This window comes from Nansenia antarctica, assembly GCF_963989245.1.
Source record: "Nansenia antarctica genome assembly, chromosome: 5".
Lineage (NCBI taxonomy): Eukaryota > Metazoa > Chordata > Actinopteri > Argentiniformes > Microstomatidae > Nansenia > Nansenia antarctica.
Window position 1 is genome coordinate 22,246,850 of NC_137690.1, and position 15,395 is coordinate 22,262,244.

General features: G+C 50.3%; 1 protein-coding gene across 1 annotated transcript in view; it reads right to left on the reverse strand.

The window, feature by feature from the left end:
- hectd4 (HECT domain E3 ubiquitin protein ligase 4) overlaps window positions 1–15,395 on the reverse strand; it is a gene marked incomplete at its 5' end in the record, with an annotated part of 36,334 nt that overhangs the window by 18,271 nt on the left and 2,668 nt on the right. Inside the window, 40 exons of the mRNA XM_080533005.1 lie at window positions 146–328; window positions 516–651; window positions 778–980; window positions 1,081–1,162; window positions 1,284–1,473; window positions 1,561–1,841; window positions 2,002–2,155; window positions 2,633–2,817; window positions 3,718–3,864; window positions 3,994–4,160; window positions 4,274–4,418; window positions 4,519–4,654; window positions 4,988–5,154; window positions 5,283–5,371; window positions 5,462–5,566; window positions 5,656–5,848; window positions 5,966–6,211; window positions 6,422–6,585; window positions 6,743–6,847; window positions 6,961–7,080; window positions 7,223–7,427; window positions 7,546–7,655; window positions 7,761–7,914; window positions 8,195–8,319; window positions 8,636–8,764; window positions 8,887–9,007; window positions 9,209–9,314; window positions 9,425–9,495; window positions 9,677–9,819; window positions 10,105–10,340; window positions 10,474–10,614; window positions 10,707–10,820; window positions 10,945–11,106; window positions 11,271–11,463; window positions 11,580–11,750; window positions 11,891–12,029; window positions 12,359–12,467; window positions 13,399–13,526; window positions 13,620–13,709; window positions 14,718–15,265. Coding sequence (XP_080389131.1) covers window positions 146–328; window positions 516–651; window positions 778–980; window positions 1,081–1,162; window positions 1,284–1,473; window positions 1,561–1,841; window positions 2,002–2,155; window positions 2,633–2,817; window positions 3,718–3,864; window positions 3,994–4,160; window positions 4,274–4,418; window positions 4,519–4,654; window positions 4,988–5,154; window positions 5,283–5,371; window positions 5,462–5,566; window positions 5,656–5,848; window positions 5,966–6,211; window positions 6,422–6,585; window positions 6,743–6,847; window positions 6,961–7,080; window positions 7,223–7,427; window positions 7,546–7,655; window positions 7,761–7,914; window positions 8,195–8,319; window positions 8,636–8,764; window positions 8,887–9,007; window positions 9,209–9,314; window positions 9,425–9,495; window positions 9,677–9,819; window positions 10,105–10,340; window positions 10,474–10,614; window positions 10,707–10,820; window positions 10,945–11,106; window positions 11,271–11,463; window positions 11,580–11,750; window positions 11,891–12,029; window positions 12,359–12,467; window positions 13,399–13,526; window positions 13,620–13,709; window positions 14,718–15,265 — 6,393 coding nt within the window. The remainder of the gene's footprint in view (window positions 1–145; window positions 329–515; window positions 652–777; window positions 981–1,080; window positions 1,163–1,283; window positions 1,474–1,560; window positions 1,842–2,001; window positions 2,156–2,632; window positions 2,818–3,717; window positions 3,865–3,993; window positions 4,161–4,273; window positions 4,419–4,518; window positions 4,655–4,987; window positions 5,155–5,282; window positions 5,372–5,461; window positions 5,567–5,655; window positions 5,849–5,965; window positions 6,212–6,421; window positions 6,586–6,742; window positions 6,848–6,960; window positions 7,081–7,222; window positions 7,428–7,545; window positions 7,656–7,760; window positions 7,915–8,194; window positions 8,320–8,635; window positions 8,765–8,886; window positions 9,008–9,208; window positions 9,315–9,424; window positions 9,496–9,676; window positions 9,820–10,104; window positions 10,341–10,473; window positions 10,615–10,706; window positions 10,821–10,944; window positions 11,107–11,270; window positions 11,464–11,579; window positions 11,751–11,890; window positions 12,030–12,358; window positions 12,468–13,398; window positions 13,527–13,619; window positions 13,710–14,717; window positions 15,266–15,395) is intronic.

A 15,395-nucleotide genomic window follows, 5' to 3' on the forward strand; every position in this document is an offset into this window, starting at 1 on the left:
CTTAATGCCCTTGTATGATGTATGACGTTGTTGATACGCACTACCAGCATATCAATGTCACCCCATAAGTCTTTTAAGGAACGTATTGGGGATTGATGACGACGCACTAATGGATCCCTCAGCCTGTGAGTGTGTCCTAACCCACCTGGACCTCTGATCCGATCTTGATGGTCTCTTTGAAGCCTCCGAGGGCGCACAGTGCAGCCACAGCCTGTCGGCCGATGGCCTGGAGCTTGGCCAGCTTCCTGCCACTGCTGCTGCCGTTCTCCAAGATGCTCTCTGCGTACTTCCCCAGCTGAGGGATGAACATCAGCGCCCGGGACAGCACCTAGTAGACACACCGTAGCATGATGGCAGAGTTAGAAGATCAAGAAAAAGACATCATGATTATGATCGATATCAGTACTGAATGGACATAAACATTGTCATAGTCTGTGTCTTCATTACTCGTCGTCAACATTTTCGTCATCGTTTTTTTAATGATGAAGCCTCTATTGACCCTGCTGGTCAATTACCTTCTCTGCTGTGCTGGTCCAGATCTGGGCAGTGTTGGACTCGGGTGCTGTGAGCAGGCTGTGCAGCAGGGCAATGACCTCCGCTGCCATGCTATTGGCCACGTGGCCACTGATAAAGGGCCTGATGGGGTCTGACCTGAACAGGGGACAGAGAGAACCAGACACAACCACTTTACTGTCTGACCAAAACAAGGGCTGACACAAGGGCAGATTCAATTCCCCTACAATTAGTCTGATGGAGTGATTGGAGTGACTGAATTACCTGGCCAGGTCAGAGTTCCTGTCCCGACACACGGCGGTCTGGGCGGTCTTCTTCTTGTCTCCTGTAGTGACCCCTCCGGCGGTCTCCGGGGCCAGGGCCTCCACAGGCGGGCCAACGCTCACGATCAGCCCAGACTGGGCCCACTTATTAGCCTTACGCAGAGCAGCAGACGCCTCTTCTGTGATCACCTCGCAACTCCCACTCTGAGGAAGGTGAATGAGAGAGGGTGAGGGTGAGGGAGACACTTCTGAGCCTTCATCTTTTCCATATCAGCTCACATTAAAAACCATAAACAAGTCTGACCTTGGTCATGTCTCTGTCCATCTTCACCACCTTCTCCATGTTGGCTCCGGTTCCGAGACGGAACGGCCGTCCCTCTGAGCTACTGCAGAGCAGAAGGGAGGAGGAAAACATAGGTGTCAGAAAGAAAAAAAAAACTACAAGGACTTCTGCAGTTGCACACATGAAGGGAGAAGAAGTGATTCATGAGGATGAATGAGTCTCACCTGAGCAGTGGCTGCAGCACCTCATGAGAGGACTGGTCCTCCCTCTTGTGGATGAAGATGGACAGTTTGCCGTCCACAGCCTCTCCCTCCTCCCCAGACTCCTTATCCGATTTCAGGGCACCCTTGGGGCTGGCGCGGCTCAGGCTGGTGTCTGGCTCTGAAGAGCTGGGGGACAGCAGGGTCTGACAGCCTGTCAGAGAAAACAGTGTTTACAAGAGCACCCGCAGAAGCCAGGGATCTCGTGACACAGCATGTCAAAACAAAGTGTCTTCGCTACCTGGCACAACGTAGTCAGCCAGCTTGGCGAGCAGCAGGGCAGCGATGCGTGAAGCGGGGTCGCTGGCGTCTTGCTGCTCAGCCTCCAGTGTGTTGATGGAGTAGCTCCAGGAGGGCAGCGCCACGTTGCCACAGTCCTCCACACTCATGAGGGGCAGGGCAGCACGGCACAGCTGCAGGATGATCAACACCAGCTTTGGTGATGGCCGCTGGTCCAGCAGCAGAGACAGGAGCTTCGACACACAGGCTGGCTGGCTCAGGATGGCCTTCCCTATGTGGCTCCTGGAGGACAAACAGACGGCCATGTAAGACAAGAATACGACAAAAGGATACAAAATGCATTCAGGAGAAAACACAAAGAGTACAGATTCGTCAAGGAGACTAATGTTTTTCTCAGTTTTTCTGAGGGCGTTGCTCTATGGGCAAGTTGTACAGTACATACCTAGACAGGTCGTTGAGCAGACTGAGGACGTCCTGCAGGGCGTCGTTCCCTGCTGCCTGGTTTCCACAGCACTCTGTGGCTCGGGCCAGGTGATTGGTCAACAGGCTGGACACCTGTCGTGCCAGACCAGAGTGCACTGCATCTGTAGAGCCACCTTAAGAGGATGGGGATAGGTTACTGAGAGTGCCATCATCAATGCACAGTTATCATACTGTAAAAAACAACAACACTCGTGTAGGGTTGCATCTATTAGTGCATAATCTAGGTTCAAACTTAGATCGTAATATATGAAGAAGTCATGATCTTTTTTGTGGAAAGTTTTTAGGCTCCAAGTCATTATTCCTGCATTATTTATCTGACTCAACCTTCACCAAACCTGCCTAACCTTTACCTCCAAATATTCTTCTCCACCTTGCCCTCACTTTGTTGGTAGACCCTACAAAATAAAGACTTGTGAAGAAACACTCGGACATTCTAGACAGTCTCACAAACCTGTCTTATGCTCTTTTCATACATTTTTTGAGTGTATTATTTGAGTGTTTTCATCAGAACGGCTTGGAGTGAGCAACCTTCTTCACATGTTGATAACTTCTACTCACTAAATCCTAATAACCCATAACCGCACACATACCTTCCACCTTCTCCCACTCGATGCAGCGGTTGGCCAGCACCTGGAAGGCAGCCCAGGCCATGGTGGCCACCTTCTGCTTCTTGGTCTGCTTCTCGTTGGAGCTGCAGTCTCTCTGGCCACTCAGGCTGCACAGGCGGTCCATGAGCTGGACCAGCCCACTGCGCACCAAGCACTGCTCCTCACTCCTATGGGAACACAGGGTTAGATGGAAGAGGAAGGACTGTCTCAGTGTCATCAAAATGAACTCAGCAACCATGCATGGTATGATCTCATTAGCGGGCTTGCTTCAGCAAATAAACCCAGAAATAAATAAATAATGAGCTCTTAAGCTATTCACACCATTCCATCTTTAAAATGTGCAGAGGTCTAACTTTAGTTGCTTACATTTATATTTTTGAAACACATAATACTTTTTTGTTGTTGTTGTAAATGAAAAACTCATATATTTTAACATGGTGAAATACGTGACTGTTGGTGCTAGCTACCTGATGCAGGGCCTTAGCTGACACGGTTGCTAGCAACGATTAGTGATTATGCTAACACAAACTTTGTAGGCATTGCTAGTAAGAGTGGGTATAATACATTTAGAAAGTGTTTCTTTCATACACAAAAATAGTGTATATTTATTTCTGAAACTGTAGTGGAAGGCATCCTCATATTCCAGAGAAGTAGCTGCCATCCTGTGAAATGTTTGATTGTCATGCCCCTGTCAATTGGATTGGTTTCTTGGCCCAAAATGGTCGCCCTGAGACCTCAAATGATGGCAGTGTTCCAAAATGATTACTTGCACTCTATCTTAAGTGTATATCAAGTACAGTATACGGTCTAGATAGAGTGCAAGAACGCAGTAGCCACCACATCAATAATCCAGCAAATCTATCGATTGTCTTTAAACCTTTTTCTACTACCAAAATAAGACATAACAAGCCCACTCCCAAGTTCCTTCTGGAAATTATTTTTCTAGTTGGTATGTGCAGGCTTCTGAGGTCTGCTGGTTAGGTTCTATAATGCTAATAGTATACTGTACACAAATTGTTTTTGTGATAAAATGTGTGTTCTGAGGGTTTGGTGAAGAATTGTCTTGCCTGGTATAGGGGATTGTGCACAGCATGCCGATACTGTTAGAACAAGCGATGGGGTAGCGAGCACATAGTGACACTACAGACGTCATGGTCTCCCCAAAGGCCTCCTGCACCTGTTCCACCATCCCCCCACAGGTCAGCTCCTCGATCCTGCACAGGCGACACACACACACACACACATAGGGATACACATACATTAACAAAAGGTAAATAATCCTTGAATGAAGTTGTTGATATGTAAACATTTGTATGTCAACCAGTCTGTGTGCAACCCTTTACCTGGGCCCACCCTGCAGCACCATGGTGACAGGGCCAACCAGGTGGGTGACTCCGCCCACTCTGACTGCGGCAGTGAGCAGCTCCCTCATGTGAACGAGCGCCTGTTTCCGTGTGCTGCCCCGCCTCCACCTGGTCTGTGCAGCCGACAGGAAACTGCTGCTGGACACCTGGGGGGGGGGGGGGGGGGGCAGAATATTATAGTACAATATTTTCCCCATCATTAGGCAACAAAAACACATGAATGGGACATGTGAGTGAAAGGGGGTGGGCAGGTTCGTACGGTTTGGTCAGGCATGGTCCCTATGAAGGCAAAGAGCTGCCCTAGGAGCACACTGTAAGTTGGTTGGTCCCGGCTGCCCTCGATGGCCAGTGACTGCAGGAGTGTGAAGGAGCTACTACGGTGGCTGGTGGGATGGTGTCGTCTCCTACAGAACCAGGTAGAGGGGTGAGCACTCCTCCATTCCTCAGGAAGGATATTTTTGTAACAAACATTTATCTGTATTATCACAGTTATTCAGAACAAACCTTTGGCTGGCGTGTGTGAACTCCAAGTCCTGGTTGGCGATCATTTCCAGGTCAGAGGGCGCAGACATGCTGCGCAGGAAGACTGGCTGCTTCACCATGGGGACCACCGACTTAGTGTCCGACACAGACTTACAGGCTGAAATAGAAACAGACCAGATCCACATAGTCAAAGTAAGTCAAATTATTGGGAGGGTAAGGATACAGCAGGGAGGAAGCTGGGGAGGTGTAAGCTGGGGAGGTGTAAGCTGGGGAGGTGTAAGCTGGGGAGGTGTAAACTGGGGAGGTGTAAACTGGGGAGGTGTAAACTGGGGAGGTGTAAACTGGGAAGGTGTAAACTGGGAAGGTGTAAACTGTGGAGGTGTAAACTGGGGAGGTGTAAACTGGGGAGGTGTAAACTGGGAAGGTGTAAACTGTGGAGGTGTAAACTGGGGAGGTGTAAGCTGGGGAGGTGTAAGCTGGGGAGGTTTACCTGGCGTGCCAGCAGGCGTGGTGTTCAGGCTCCTGCAGTGTGGAGCGATGGTGACGTGGAGCAGCAGCTCTGTGCGGTTCATAAGGCTCTTCACTAGGGCTTTGGTTTTGGCCAGCGGTGTGGCACTCTTCAGGTGCATGGAGTTTACCTCCTGGAAGAACTTCTCCCTGTGTGAGTACGTTCAGAACAACAAACAGAAAAGGCTGAAATAAGATTTGTCACCCCAGTAATGAAGTAGATGAGATATTGCCTCATTACAATGTTATTTATTATCACATCATCTCTAATGGTTTACCTCAGTGCAAGTACAACATTTTCCAAATCACTACAGTCTAGTGGGACCTCCTTTAGGGAACACAGCAATTCCAGCTCCTTCATTTTATTCTGGGAAACGAGAACAGATTGTGTAAGCTAATTGGTAAACAGGTTTAAGACATCGCCTGGGCCATTAGGGGTAGATAGATGTGGGCATACCTCAAAAAAGTGGTAGTCGTGGAAGAAAGGAGCGTTGTTCTCCAGCTTTCCCTGTTGAGCCTCCTCTACCTCGTTCTGCCACTTCTGTTCAAGCTCTGCGACACTCTGAGATTGGACAATGGATAGATAGTTAGTTAGTTACTTACACACAGACACACAGACACACAGACACACACACACACACAGTAGTATACCTGCAACTGCCGCTCCATGGCGTTGATCTTCTTGAAGGTCTCGGCCATGATCTTACAGAGCAGGTCATGCTCCTCTGCGTGTTCCTCACGGTACTGGAAGTTGACCAGTGACTGGAGGGCGTCCACCAGAGTTAAGTGCTTTATCACACATGACACAATCACCTCCTCCATGACGTCTGGCCTGATCACCTCCCTAACAGGTACAGGAGGGAGAAGGAGAGAGGCGGTGAGAATACGCAAACCAACACTGGCTATAGCAGGACTGATGTTTAGCACCTCTGGCTGACAGTACAACACCACCCGCTCTTACTTGATGCTGGGACGGAACTGCGGCCTCGCCCTGCCGGACACTTCTCGTAGCCGGCCCATGATGCCCGGAGGAAGGCGGATGCGGGGCAGGTCAAAGTAGGCCCCAGGCATGAGGCCTGGGGGTGGGATGAGAATGTCAGACGGGTAGGTGAACTCCCGGTCCTCCTCGATGGTGAGTGGTAAGGGCGAGGGGCTGGGTGTCAGTGCTGGGGAGATGGCCCCGTTGGCCTCAACCTGCCATTGGCACCTGAGGATACCACATGTCCATTAGTCTGTGATCTATTATTCACATATATCATGCTGCATATTACTGTTTTATCTGTTTTCCTGCTTTTCACTGTACACTCCGTTTATCTGTGTGAGACCGTGCTCCTACGTGTCAGTGTAAACCAGGTCCTACGCAGTTTTGCTGCACCACAACGCATGTCCTGTATTACTGTCTGTTTTGCTGAGTCACCTCTGGAGCAGCTTGGAGCAGAGCAGGTCATGGCAAGCGTCCTCCTCTCTCGTCACCTCAGGCCCATTGTAGAGGATGCGAAGCATAGAGCAGGCCAGCACAGACAGCCCCAATGCTAGGTCTGCCAGGAAGGGGAGACCCCCAGAGACATCCTCAGATGACTCCTGGAAGGACGAAGCAAATTAAAATGTTCAGCATTAAACAGACGCCCATGTTGTTGCTTTCTGTCTAAATATGCCACGCTCTACAATCCCAGCCACATCACAACTGTTGTAGTAATGCAGTGAGATGTTTTGGACATGGGTGTGTCTGACGCTTTACCTGAGCTCTGACAGTGCAGGAGAATCCCCACATGGCCTTGTCAGGGGTGTTGTGCTCCCGCCCACTCCTCATCTCGAAGGAAAATGTCACGGTATCCCCCTCCACCTGAAGCACAGAACGTAGAGGGCTGTGAGCTTTTTGTGGGAGAGTGTGTGTGCCGCGCACGTGTGCATGAGACACCGTAAAATGCTCTACTGAAGTGCCCCAGCCCCTCTCACCTTGACCAGGTCTTTGGGCCAGCCTGTCCCCAGGACGCTGCGACTGCCATAGCCCAGCGTGTTGCCTCCATACTCAGTCACCTTGCGGCTGTTGGTGTTGGGCCCGGCATACATGACCAACTGAAACAGCAGAGACAAGGCTAAATACTCCTGCCTGAAAAAGGGGTTTCGATGCTAGACAAGCACTATACGTGGTATGGCCATGGCCTTAACGTGGGAATGAGACGTGTGATGTGGTTCGGTGTGCCAGGGGATCGAGCACCTTGTCGTAATCATACTGCGAAGAGCAGCGTGAGTCGAAGCGCAGGTAAAGGCACCGTGCCCCGGGGATGTGAACGGTCTCCTTGAACTTGAAGTTGTCTCGCACCGGGTGGACAGTCTCTACCGTCTTCCCAGCAGCCCATGGGGCAGGGATCTTCAGCCCCGTGAGGAAGCCCGGCTCCTCCCGCTCATCTAGGATCCGGAAGCTGGGGATGGACGGAGGAACAGACATGATGGAAAGATGTATACAAACACACTTGCCAAACAAACTAAGCTCGTAGTCCTGACTTCCTCATCTACACAGTGGACCCTGCCCATTTGTACCTGTCATCAGCAGCGGCAGCAGGCGTCTTTCCTCCCTGACCCAAGGGCCCACCTGACAGTGGAGCCCCCTCAGTGAAGAGTGGGGACTGGGTCTTCAGCAACAGAGCAGTCTGGGGAAGAAAAAAAATATGGAAACATAAATACAAAGATGACACGAGAGCAATGTACAGTACTTATCTGAACTGAGGGGATTGGTTGGTTTGAATGCCCCCCACCTGGCTCGTGTAGAGAACAAGCTGCACTAGTTGGGGCATGAGGGCGTCAGCCAGCGTCAGCGTCTGAAGGTTGGGGTGCATCAGAGAGGTGAGCAGCACAGGCAGCAGGTGCCCCAGCATGGTTGCCTTGGTCAACTGCTCCAAGCCCTTCAGCCTGGGGACAAGTAGGAAAGACGGAAAGGGGGACAGAGAGAGAGAGAAAGGTTATAGGGAGGTAGAAAGACAAGACATTTAAGGGCAGAGAGAGTGGGAGATGGGAGTGATGGAACATGGACAGAAACGGATGACACACAGATAGAAAGTCAACAGGTCCAATTACACCTTTGAGAGTTAAACAGGCTAGGTACACAACAGGTGAAACTAATACCAGACAAAAACAGAGGTTAAAGATAAAAACAACACATTGTTGTAGACAGGTGAAGGGAGCGCATCACCTGGTGTCTCTATCGGGGATGTCACTGTTGATGAGGGCAGTGGTCACCTGCTGCAGGGTCTCCAGCACCTCGTCACACCCAACCAGGATCTTGGTGGCCAGGGACAGAATGCTGGTCTGCAACTCCTGGCAACCACACAGAAAAAAGGCTCATGCTTTCGTAAGAGTGCCTCATTGTTTTTAACCAGGAAAACACTTACAGAAACATGCACACACTCGGAGGACACGACAGAGCAGAATGGACGTTTTTGGGAGAAGAGAAAGGGATTATTTAGCCGACTGAACTGGTTTAATTGGGGGACATTGCTTTACTGTGTTATAATTAAGCATCCGTTCCCCATTGCTCCAGCTATTGAGGCCCCCCTTATAGACAGAGAGAGAAGGACAGACATGCTCCACGTGGACAGAGAGCAGTAGGGGTATTATAAAAGGGGGTGTTTACCTGTACCTTCATTGTTTCACCCTGTAGGGAGTTGTCGCTGTCATCGTTGTCATCGGGGCGGATCAGAACAGTGTTACTAAGCAGGTGATTTTGAACGGCCATGAGGTAGCGCAAGCTTGGTGAGGCCACCTGGTGGGGTGGAGGATAACTGTTAGTCAGTAATTAAATAATAAATGTGCAACAATCTAATGCATCAGTTGTCAATTGGACAACATGCTGCCTAATCCAAACAAAGTTACAGACAGACATACTGGCACAGTGGATAGAAGCTTCTGGAAGTCGTCCCTGGCAACAGTCTGACATTTGGTGATGAGGAGGCAGGATTCGCGGACAACAGTCTTCAAGATGTAGTGTAGAAGTTCATCACTTAGTCTACAGGCGTTGCACAGAGAGAGAGAGAGAGAGTGAGTCAGTCAGTTCATTAATGGGATAGAACATTTTATAGTATAAGATTACACAGGGAAATCACTCTGCACTGGTCAGGGGTCTTTAAGTGCTGTATAAATGACAAGGCAAACAAATACTGAGCTAATGCTTGTAAAAGTGAGTTGGTAGGAGAAAGCTGCACTCTACCTGTAGTGGTCATCATCCTCGCTACCAAACCGATTTTTCTGCAGTTGATCAGCTAGGTTGGTGAGGATGACGTCACGCAGCTGAGACAAACCACTGTTCCTTTCTCCTAAGAATTAAATACACAAACTACATTCAGTACTTCATACTGACACAGAAAACACAGCATTACAGCACTGCTATTGAAGTTTCATTTATATATTTCATCCAGTATTTCACCTTCTGTGAGGACCAGCTTCAGCAGGTTGTTGAGTTCAGTCTCCCCCTGATACAAAGTATTCAGGCCCGAGCTTCAGAGAAGAAGGGATGGAAAGACACAGACAGAGCAGTCAAACTCTGTTCATTAAGGACAGAGCATTGCCTCAAATAGCCCCTGTGTGACTGTCTGATGTATGATAGTTTTCTCTAGGAGACTGTCTCCCTGTGATTTATTGCTTAGTGCTGTCCCACATTAGGTCATGTTGTGTTTACCTAATAGCCAGGCACACCTCCCCCTGGATCTCTGCTCCAATCTGGTCCACAGGAGCCATGAGCAGCTGCCACAGCAGCAGACCTGAACGCCGCACGCTCTCCCTGTTCTTCTCTGACTGAGGGTTAAAGAACCTGAACACCACCTGAACAAACACCCGTGTGAAAAAAGAGTGGTTAGAAGAATATACAATATATATATATATAGAATACATGGACATGGTACTGTTGGTACTCAGGGTGGAGGACATGGGCGGGGTCTGAGATGAGACCTAGTATAGCTGTGTCGTCAGAGAACATAATCATACTAGTTGTTAGCAGTGCTGCATGTGCATTAATTGGTATACAGAGTGAACAGGACTGTGGAACTAACGCACCCCTGCGGGGCCCCCGCCGGTGCTGAGAAAGCTCCATTTGCAGCCCAGACATACCTGAAACACCACCAGGATGCAGCGGATGATGCAGGTGTCCCCGTGGACCATGGCTTTCTCCATGATGTCACAGATGCTGCTGAAGTGGCGAGCCTCGATGGGGTGCTGCTTGCCCAGCAGAGTGCCCAGGGGCAGGCTGCTGCTGCTGGCCGCCAGGAGGTTGAGCTGGTGGATACACATGGCTCCCACATGGTGAAGCAGCTGATTGATCACCTCTCCAGTGGCCACTGTCTCCTCTGCAAGGGGGGAGAGAAGGGTTGTCAACTCTCAACGGGTTTGGATTTAACACAAGGGGGAAGCTAGTTTAGACTCTGCTATGCAATTGCAAAGCCTTATTTTCCTAAACAGGATTAGGGTTGTTATGGCTACCTTTGGGTTCTTTGATGACATGGCTGACGCCAAGCCTATGGCACACGTGATGGAAGGCTTGGTTGCCAGGGTTACACCACTGGTCCATGTAGTCACTGGAGCAAGTCCAGATCAGGTTGTTGAGGGCATCATAACAGGCTCCTGCAGACATGATGCAAGCACCACAAAGGTTAATCGTTATTCTATGTTATGTTTAATCTCCCCCGCCTCCCAAGGCCCAAACGGGAGCTTACCAAGCCCTGCTACCTGGGCACCCCTGCCCAGAGAACTGCCAGGGGCATCAATGAGGTCTGCACGGCTGCTGAACTGACCGTCAGCCAGGTTGAACACCAGACTGGAGGCTAGAACTAACCAGAGAAAGAGACCCAAGTTAAAGAGAGGAAAGCAACCAAGAAACACACCACTGACAGTCATGTTGTGTTTATGACACAGCAGAGATCTGCTAAGGCTACACAACATGTCTGCTCTTACTCTTAAGGGAGGACAGACCGCTGGTGCCCCCAAACAGGGAGCGTGTGGCGGAGCTCCCGGACACGCCAGGCGGAGATGCCAGCATGACCAGGTAGGTCCCACACACATACATGGGTGTCTTCCTCAGAGTCTTCAGGGGGAGGCCGCAGCTAGTGTTGACAGCTGTGGACGAGAAGCAAACTGATGAATCACCACAGAGATATAAAAACTGTAGCATCAATACACTGCTGTTCACATGTGACATGATAATATATTTTTTTTTTTTATAATTTTCTCTCTTATTTCCTGGGCTCTGACACATATCTGAGAACCATCTACATAGTTACCCGACTGCTCCTCTTTGACGGTGTTGGTGATGGCGGAGCCGGTGAGGGCGGCCAGCGTGGCGGAGTGCGAGGCGCGGAAGCGGGACATGCGGCTCAGCAGCAGCTCGTTCAGACACTTGGACGATTCGCCCTCCTTCCGCGTCAGGATCACCCTTTCCTGCAGTGTGTCTGCTACACACAGCCCGGTCTGTGTCTGTACCAAGGGGAGGAGGAAGAGGAGGAGAGGGGTGAGGATTGATTAGATACTGGACAGTAACCGGGAAAGAGCGATGCTGGGCATCCTTGAAACGATAGGTGGACCGTGCTCACCGAAAGCTGGAAGACATCCATAAAGACAGAGTGGCCTTTCTGGGTCTTCTCGTTGAGGCTGGCGGGGGACCACACCCAGTACAGGTAAGTTCCATCTGAGCACAGGTGCAGCGTGGTCATGTTGCTGCCCACTGGGAAGTGGTGGGCTGGCATGGGCATGATCTGGCACACCTGACAAGGGCAGAGGGAAACACAGTCTTAGAGAAAAGATCATAGTTTTAGAATGCAGTGCACATGGTGTGGTGCACAGGGATCCCTACTGTCAATGTGATTGAGTCATGGACAAAGGCTTTCCCTGGGTGGAGGCTTACCTGGAGGGTGAAGGGGTCAATGACCTGGCACAGCTGATGAGCCTTGGCATCGAATGAGGCAGGGCGGTGGAGAAGGCGGCCGCTGCTGAACACCACCCAGCCGGGCTCCAACTCCTCATTTCGACAGTACACAAATCCCCTGGACAATCACACACGCGTACACACACACACACACACACACACACACACACACACACACACAAACACACACACACACACACACACACACAAACACACACACACACACACATAACATTTATCATAACATATCATTATATTCATCATTTCCATTAACCATCCACTTTTCACTAAGAATGGGATAAGTCCGAGGGGATATCTGAGTGCAGGTTGGAGGGTAAGTACAGGAGAGGAGGTGGCTCTGTGGTTCCCTTGGGAGGGTATTTATAGTTCTGCACTCCCTCTGTCCCCCTCAGAGAGTTACAGATGAAGACAGGGGTGTCATGTTACCTCAGCGTGCCGTGCAGACCAGAGCCCAGCTTGCTGATCCCTCTCCCAAAAGAGTTAGTGGTGTACAGATAGAGGCCATCTGTGGCCAGGCAGCGGCCCAGGTCTGTGTCTGCAAGATGAAGAACAGTGATTGAGGGAGGATGAAAGAGATGGGGAGAGCAAAGAAGGGAGGGAGCCAGGGACGGAAGAAGGATAAGAAGTCTGAAGGAGCAAGATGGGGAAAAGGGGAGAATGTCAGGAGAGGGAGTGAGAAAGACAAAAAGGAGGAGACGGCAAGATAGAAGAGAGAAAGGTCCATCTGTTTGGTTTCACACCTATATTTTTGCCACGCTGTGAGGCACCATGTTGCAGACAGCAGGGAGAGTCTGGCGGTATTTTACTAATAAGTCCCATTGGAAATCTTTTTATTTAGCTATTTTAGTGTGGCTTTTAATTTCATGTCTCAATTTGATGTTATGCAATATGTCATCAATTCTCTATGAAACATCTTCCCATCGTGAGCAGCCATATCTAATCCACCCACAGCATTAGCTTAAGCAGAGTTAAGGGAGAATAACCAGCAAGCATGACTACGCAAAATGGCCTGCTTCTATTGGCTGGGCCTGCCTGTAGTTGACCGGTCTGAGGGATTACTACCCCAGCCTTCCCAGCTCCGCTACACTACCATCTTTGCCTCTCAACAGGCATCCAGTAGATGGAGCTCTCGAGGTCCTATCACCTTACAGGGCTCTCCAAGGTCAGTCCATCGATTGGAGAAGGCGAGACATCACCCTCCCTTCCCCCTTTCCCCCCCCAAACCTCTCCCAGTCACTACTGTGCTCTCTAGTCTGTCACTCCAGCCAACGACTGCACATGATTCCATATCCATGATTACCTCTCTGTTGAGGCTTTAACTGGCTCAAGTGTTAGGGTTAGAGAAAAAGAAATAATCTAAAAAGAGGTATATAAATAAATCATAATGAGGAGGACAATTCTGTAACATATGCAATGCATTTCGTTGTCTGGTACTCTGCAATGACAACACTCTAAAAGGGGCCTACCTTTGCTCTCTGCGCCTCCAGCAGTGCTGTCAGGTGTAGGCAGCATGTCCTCGAAGCCCCAGGACACGCTGTGCTTGCCCCCCAGCAGACAGGACGGGGATCCTGGCCCTCCCTCCAGCACCAGGAGTCTGGGGTGGGAGAGACGGACAGAGAGGTCATAACGAGGTCATGACCCAGTAGGGTGTCTCACCAACCAGACATGGACATTAGTATAGGCTCACCTGTAGAGCACATCAGCCACGGGGAGCTGGCCCAGGTCAGTCTGTTTCTGCAGCAGGTGAACAGTGTGGATGAAGGTCTTGAGGGACCCCCTGGAAATACAGTTTAGAGACATGAAGGCACGGCATGATAAAAAGTAATCTAAAGTCAGATCTATAGGTCGATTATGTGGTCCACAACCCTATGATCTAACCAGTCGCATTTCTGTATGTGTGTGTGTGTGTGTGTGTGTACACTTCACATGTGTATAATACCTGTATACTTTAAGGATAGTGTACAGTGATCACCATCTTCTGATAATAATATTATTATTTATTTATTTTAAACACTGTGCTTTGGAAACATTGGATAAACAAATGTGATGATGAACACAGATGACTCAGCCTTTAACCATCATCCCCCCTCCCCACATCACACCCAAAACACCTCACTAGCTGGTGACGTCTTGTTCACAAGAGATGATATCACCTTGTGATACTAAGCACACCCAAACCATCAGAGGTGGGGGGGGGGCAGAATACAGCTCTTCAACTAGCCATCACTGCGGGTGAAAAAGCACCAGGACTGGATGGTTCCCTACAACAATGGGCTCTCAGCCTCTACAGAGGGCACACAAAAGGGGGGAGGGTTCTGGTTTTGACAAGTCAAGCTCAGTTGTCAACAGCAGAAGCCAGACTGATGTAACAGCCACTGATGAAAGGAAAAGGGGGAAGAGGTGCTTTCCTCCTCTGTGGGCCAGGTGGCATAGAAATATAAAAACACAATCATCCCTAGCATATAGCAAATAGCATCACTGACATGGTTAAACGCAATGATTGAATGCCATGCACACACATCATTTTAAGTCCCTTAGGAATTCCACTATAGTAGCTGAAAAACGATATCTGTAATACCAATGTAGACTGATTTCTCACTGGAGGGGAAGACAGAAATCGAATGATGACACTAGGAGGGTGGGTTCACTGATCACTTTTTATGCCATATCACCAAGCTGGAATGGAGCTGGAAGCAAGCTGAATATCAGTCAAGCAAACCCAGCCGTACTTCTAAGCAACCCCTCATTCGTTGGTAAAAGTTGCACAGGGTGTGTGTGGTCTCACCTGGCACAGGCAAGTGCTACCAAAGCAGCCGCGGCATTCTCCCTCTGCCTGTGCGCGTGGAGCATGGGTGTCTGGGCCTGCCCCGGGGCCGTCTGCTGGGAGCCCTCTTCCAGCCAGGAGCAGAGGAGCCCCTCCAGGCCGTTGAGGCAGTCGGCAGGCTCCTTGCTGAGGCTGAGGGGCTGGCAGTCCCGCAGGCAGGACAGCAGCACCTCGGCAGTGACCCCACAGAGTGCCGGGTCGCTGCGTGTCTGGGACTGCAGCAGGGGAAACACCAGCAGCAGGCCGACACGCGAGGTGAAGGGCGCCTGCTCGGGCTGCTGCAGCAGACCCTGGCGTTTGAGCAGGGCCAGAGCCTCCTCGTCGGCTCCGCCGGCCCCCTCGCGCTCCTGCTGCTCTTCCAGGGCCAGCTGCCTCTGCGCCCCCCACAGGCCACGCAGTGCATTCAGACGATACTCCAACAGGCGTGCATATGCGTTGCTCTGGTTACCACAGACTGCCCGGAGACGCTCTGCAAGCTCCGCCGGGTTCTTCGTCTCAAATGTTAGGATCTGGAGGAGAGAGAGGATGAGACAGAGACATAAAGAATAGTTTATTCTTGGTTCTGTAGTCTACAGGACAAAACCCTGGAGCGCTCTCCAAATGATGATGCCATCCAGTAGAGTGCACTCGCTACATAAT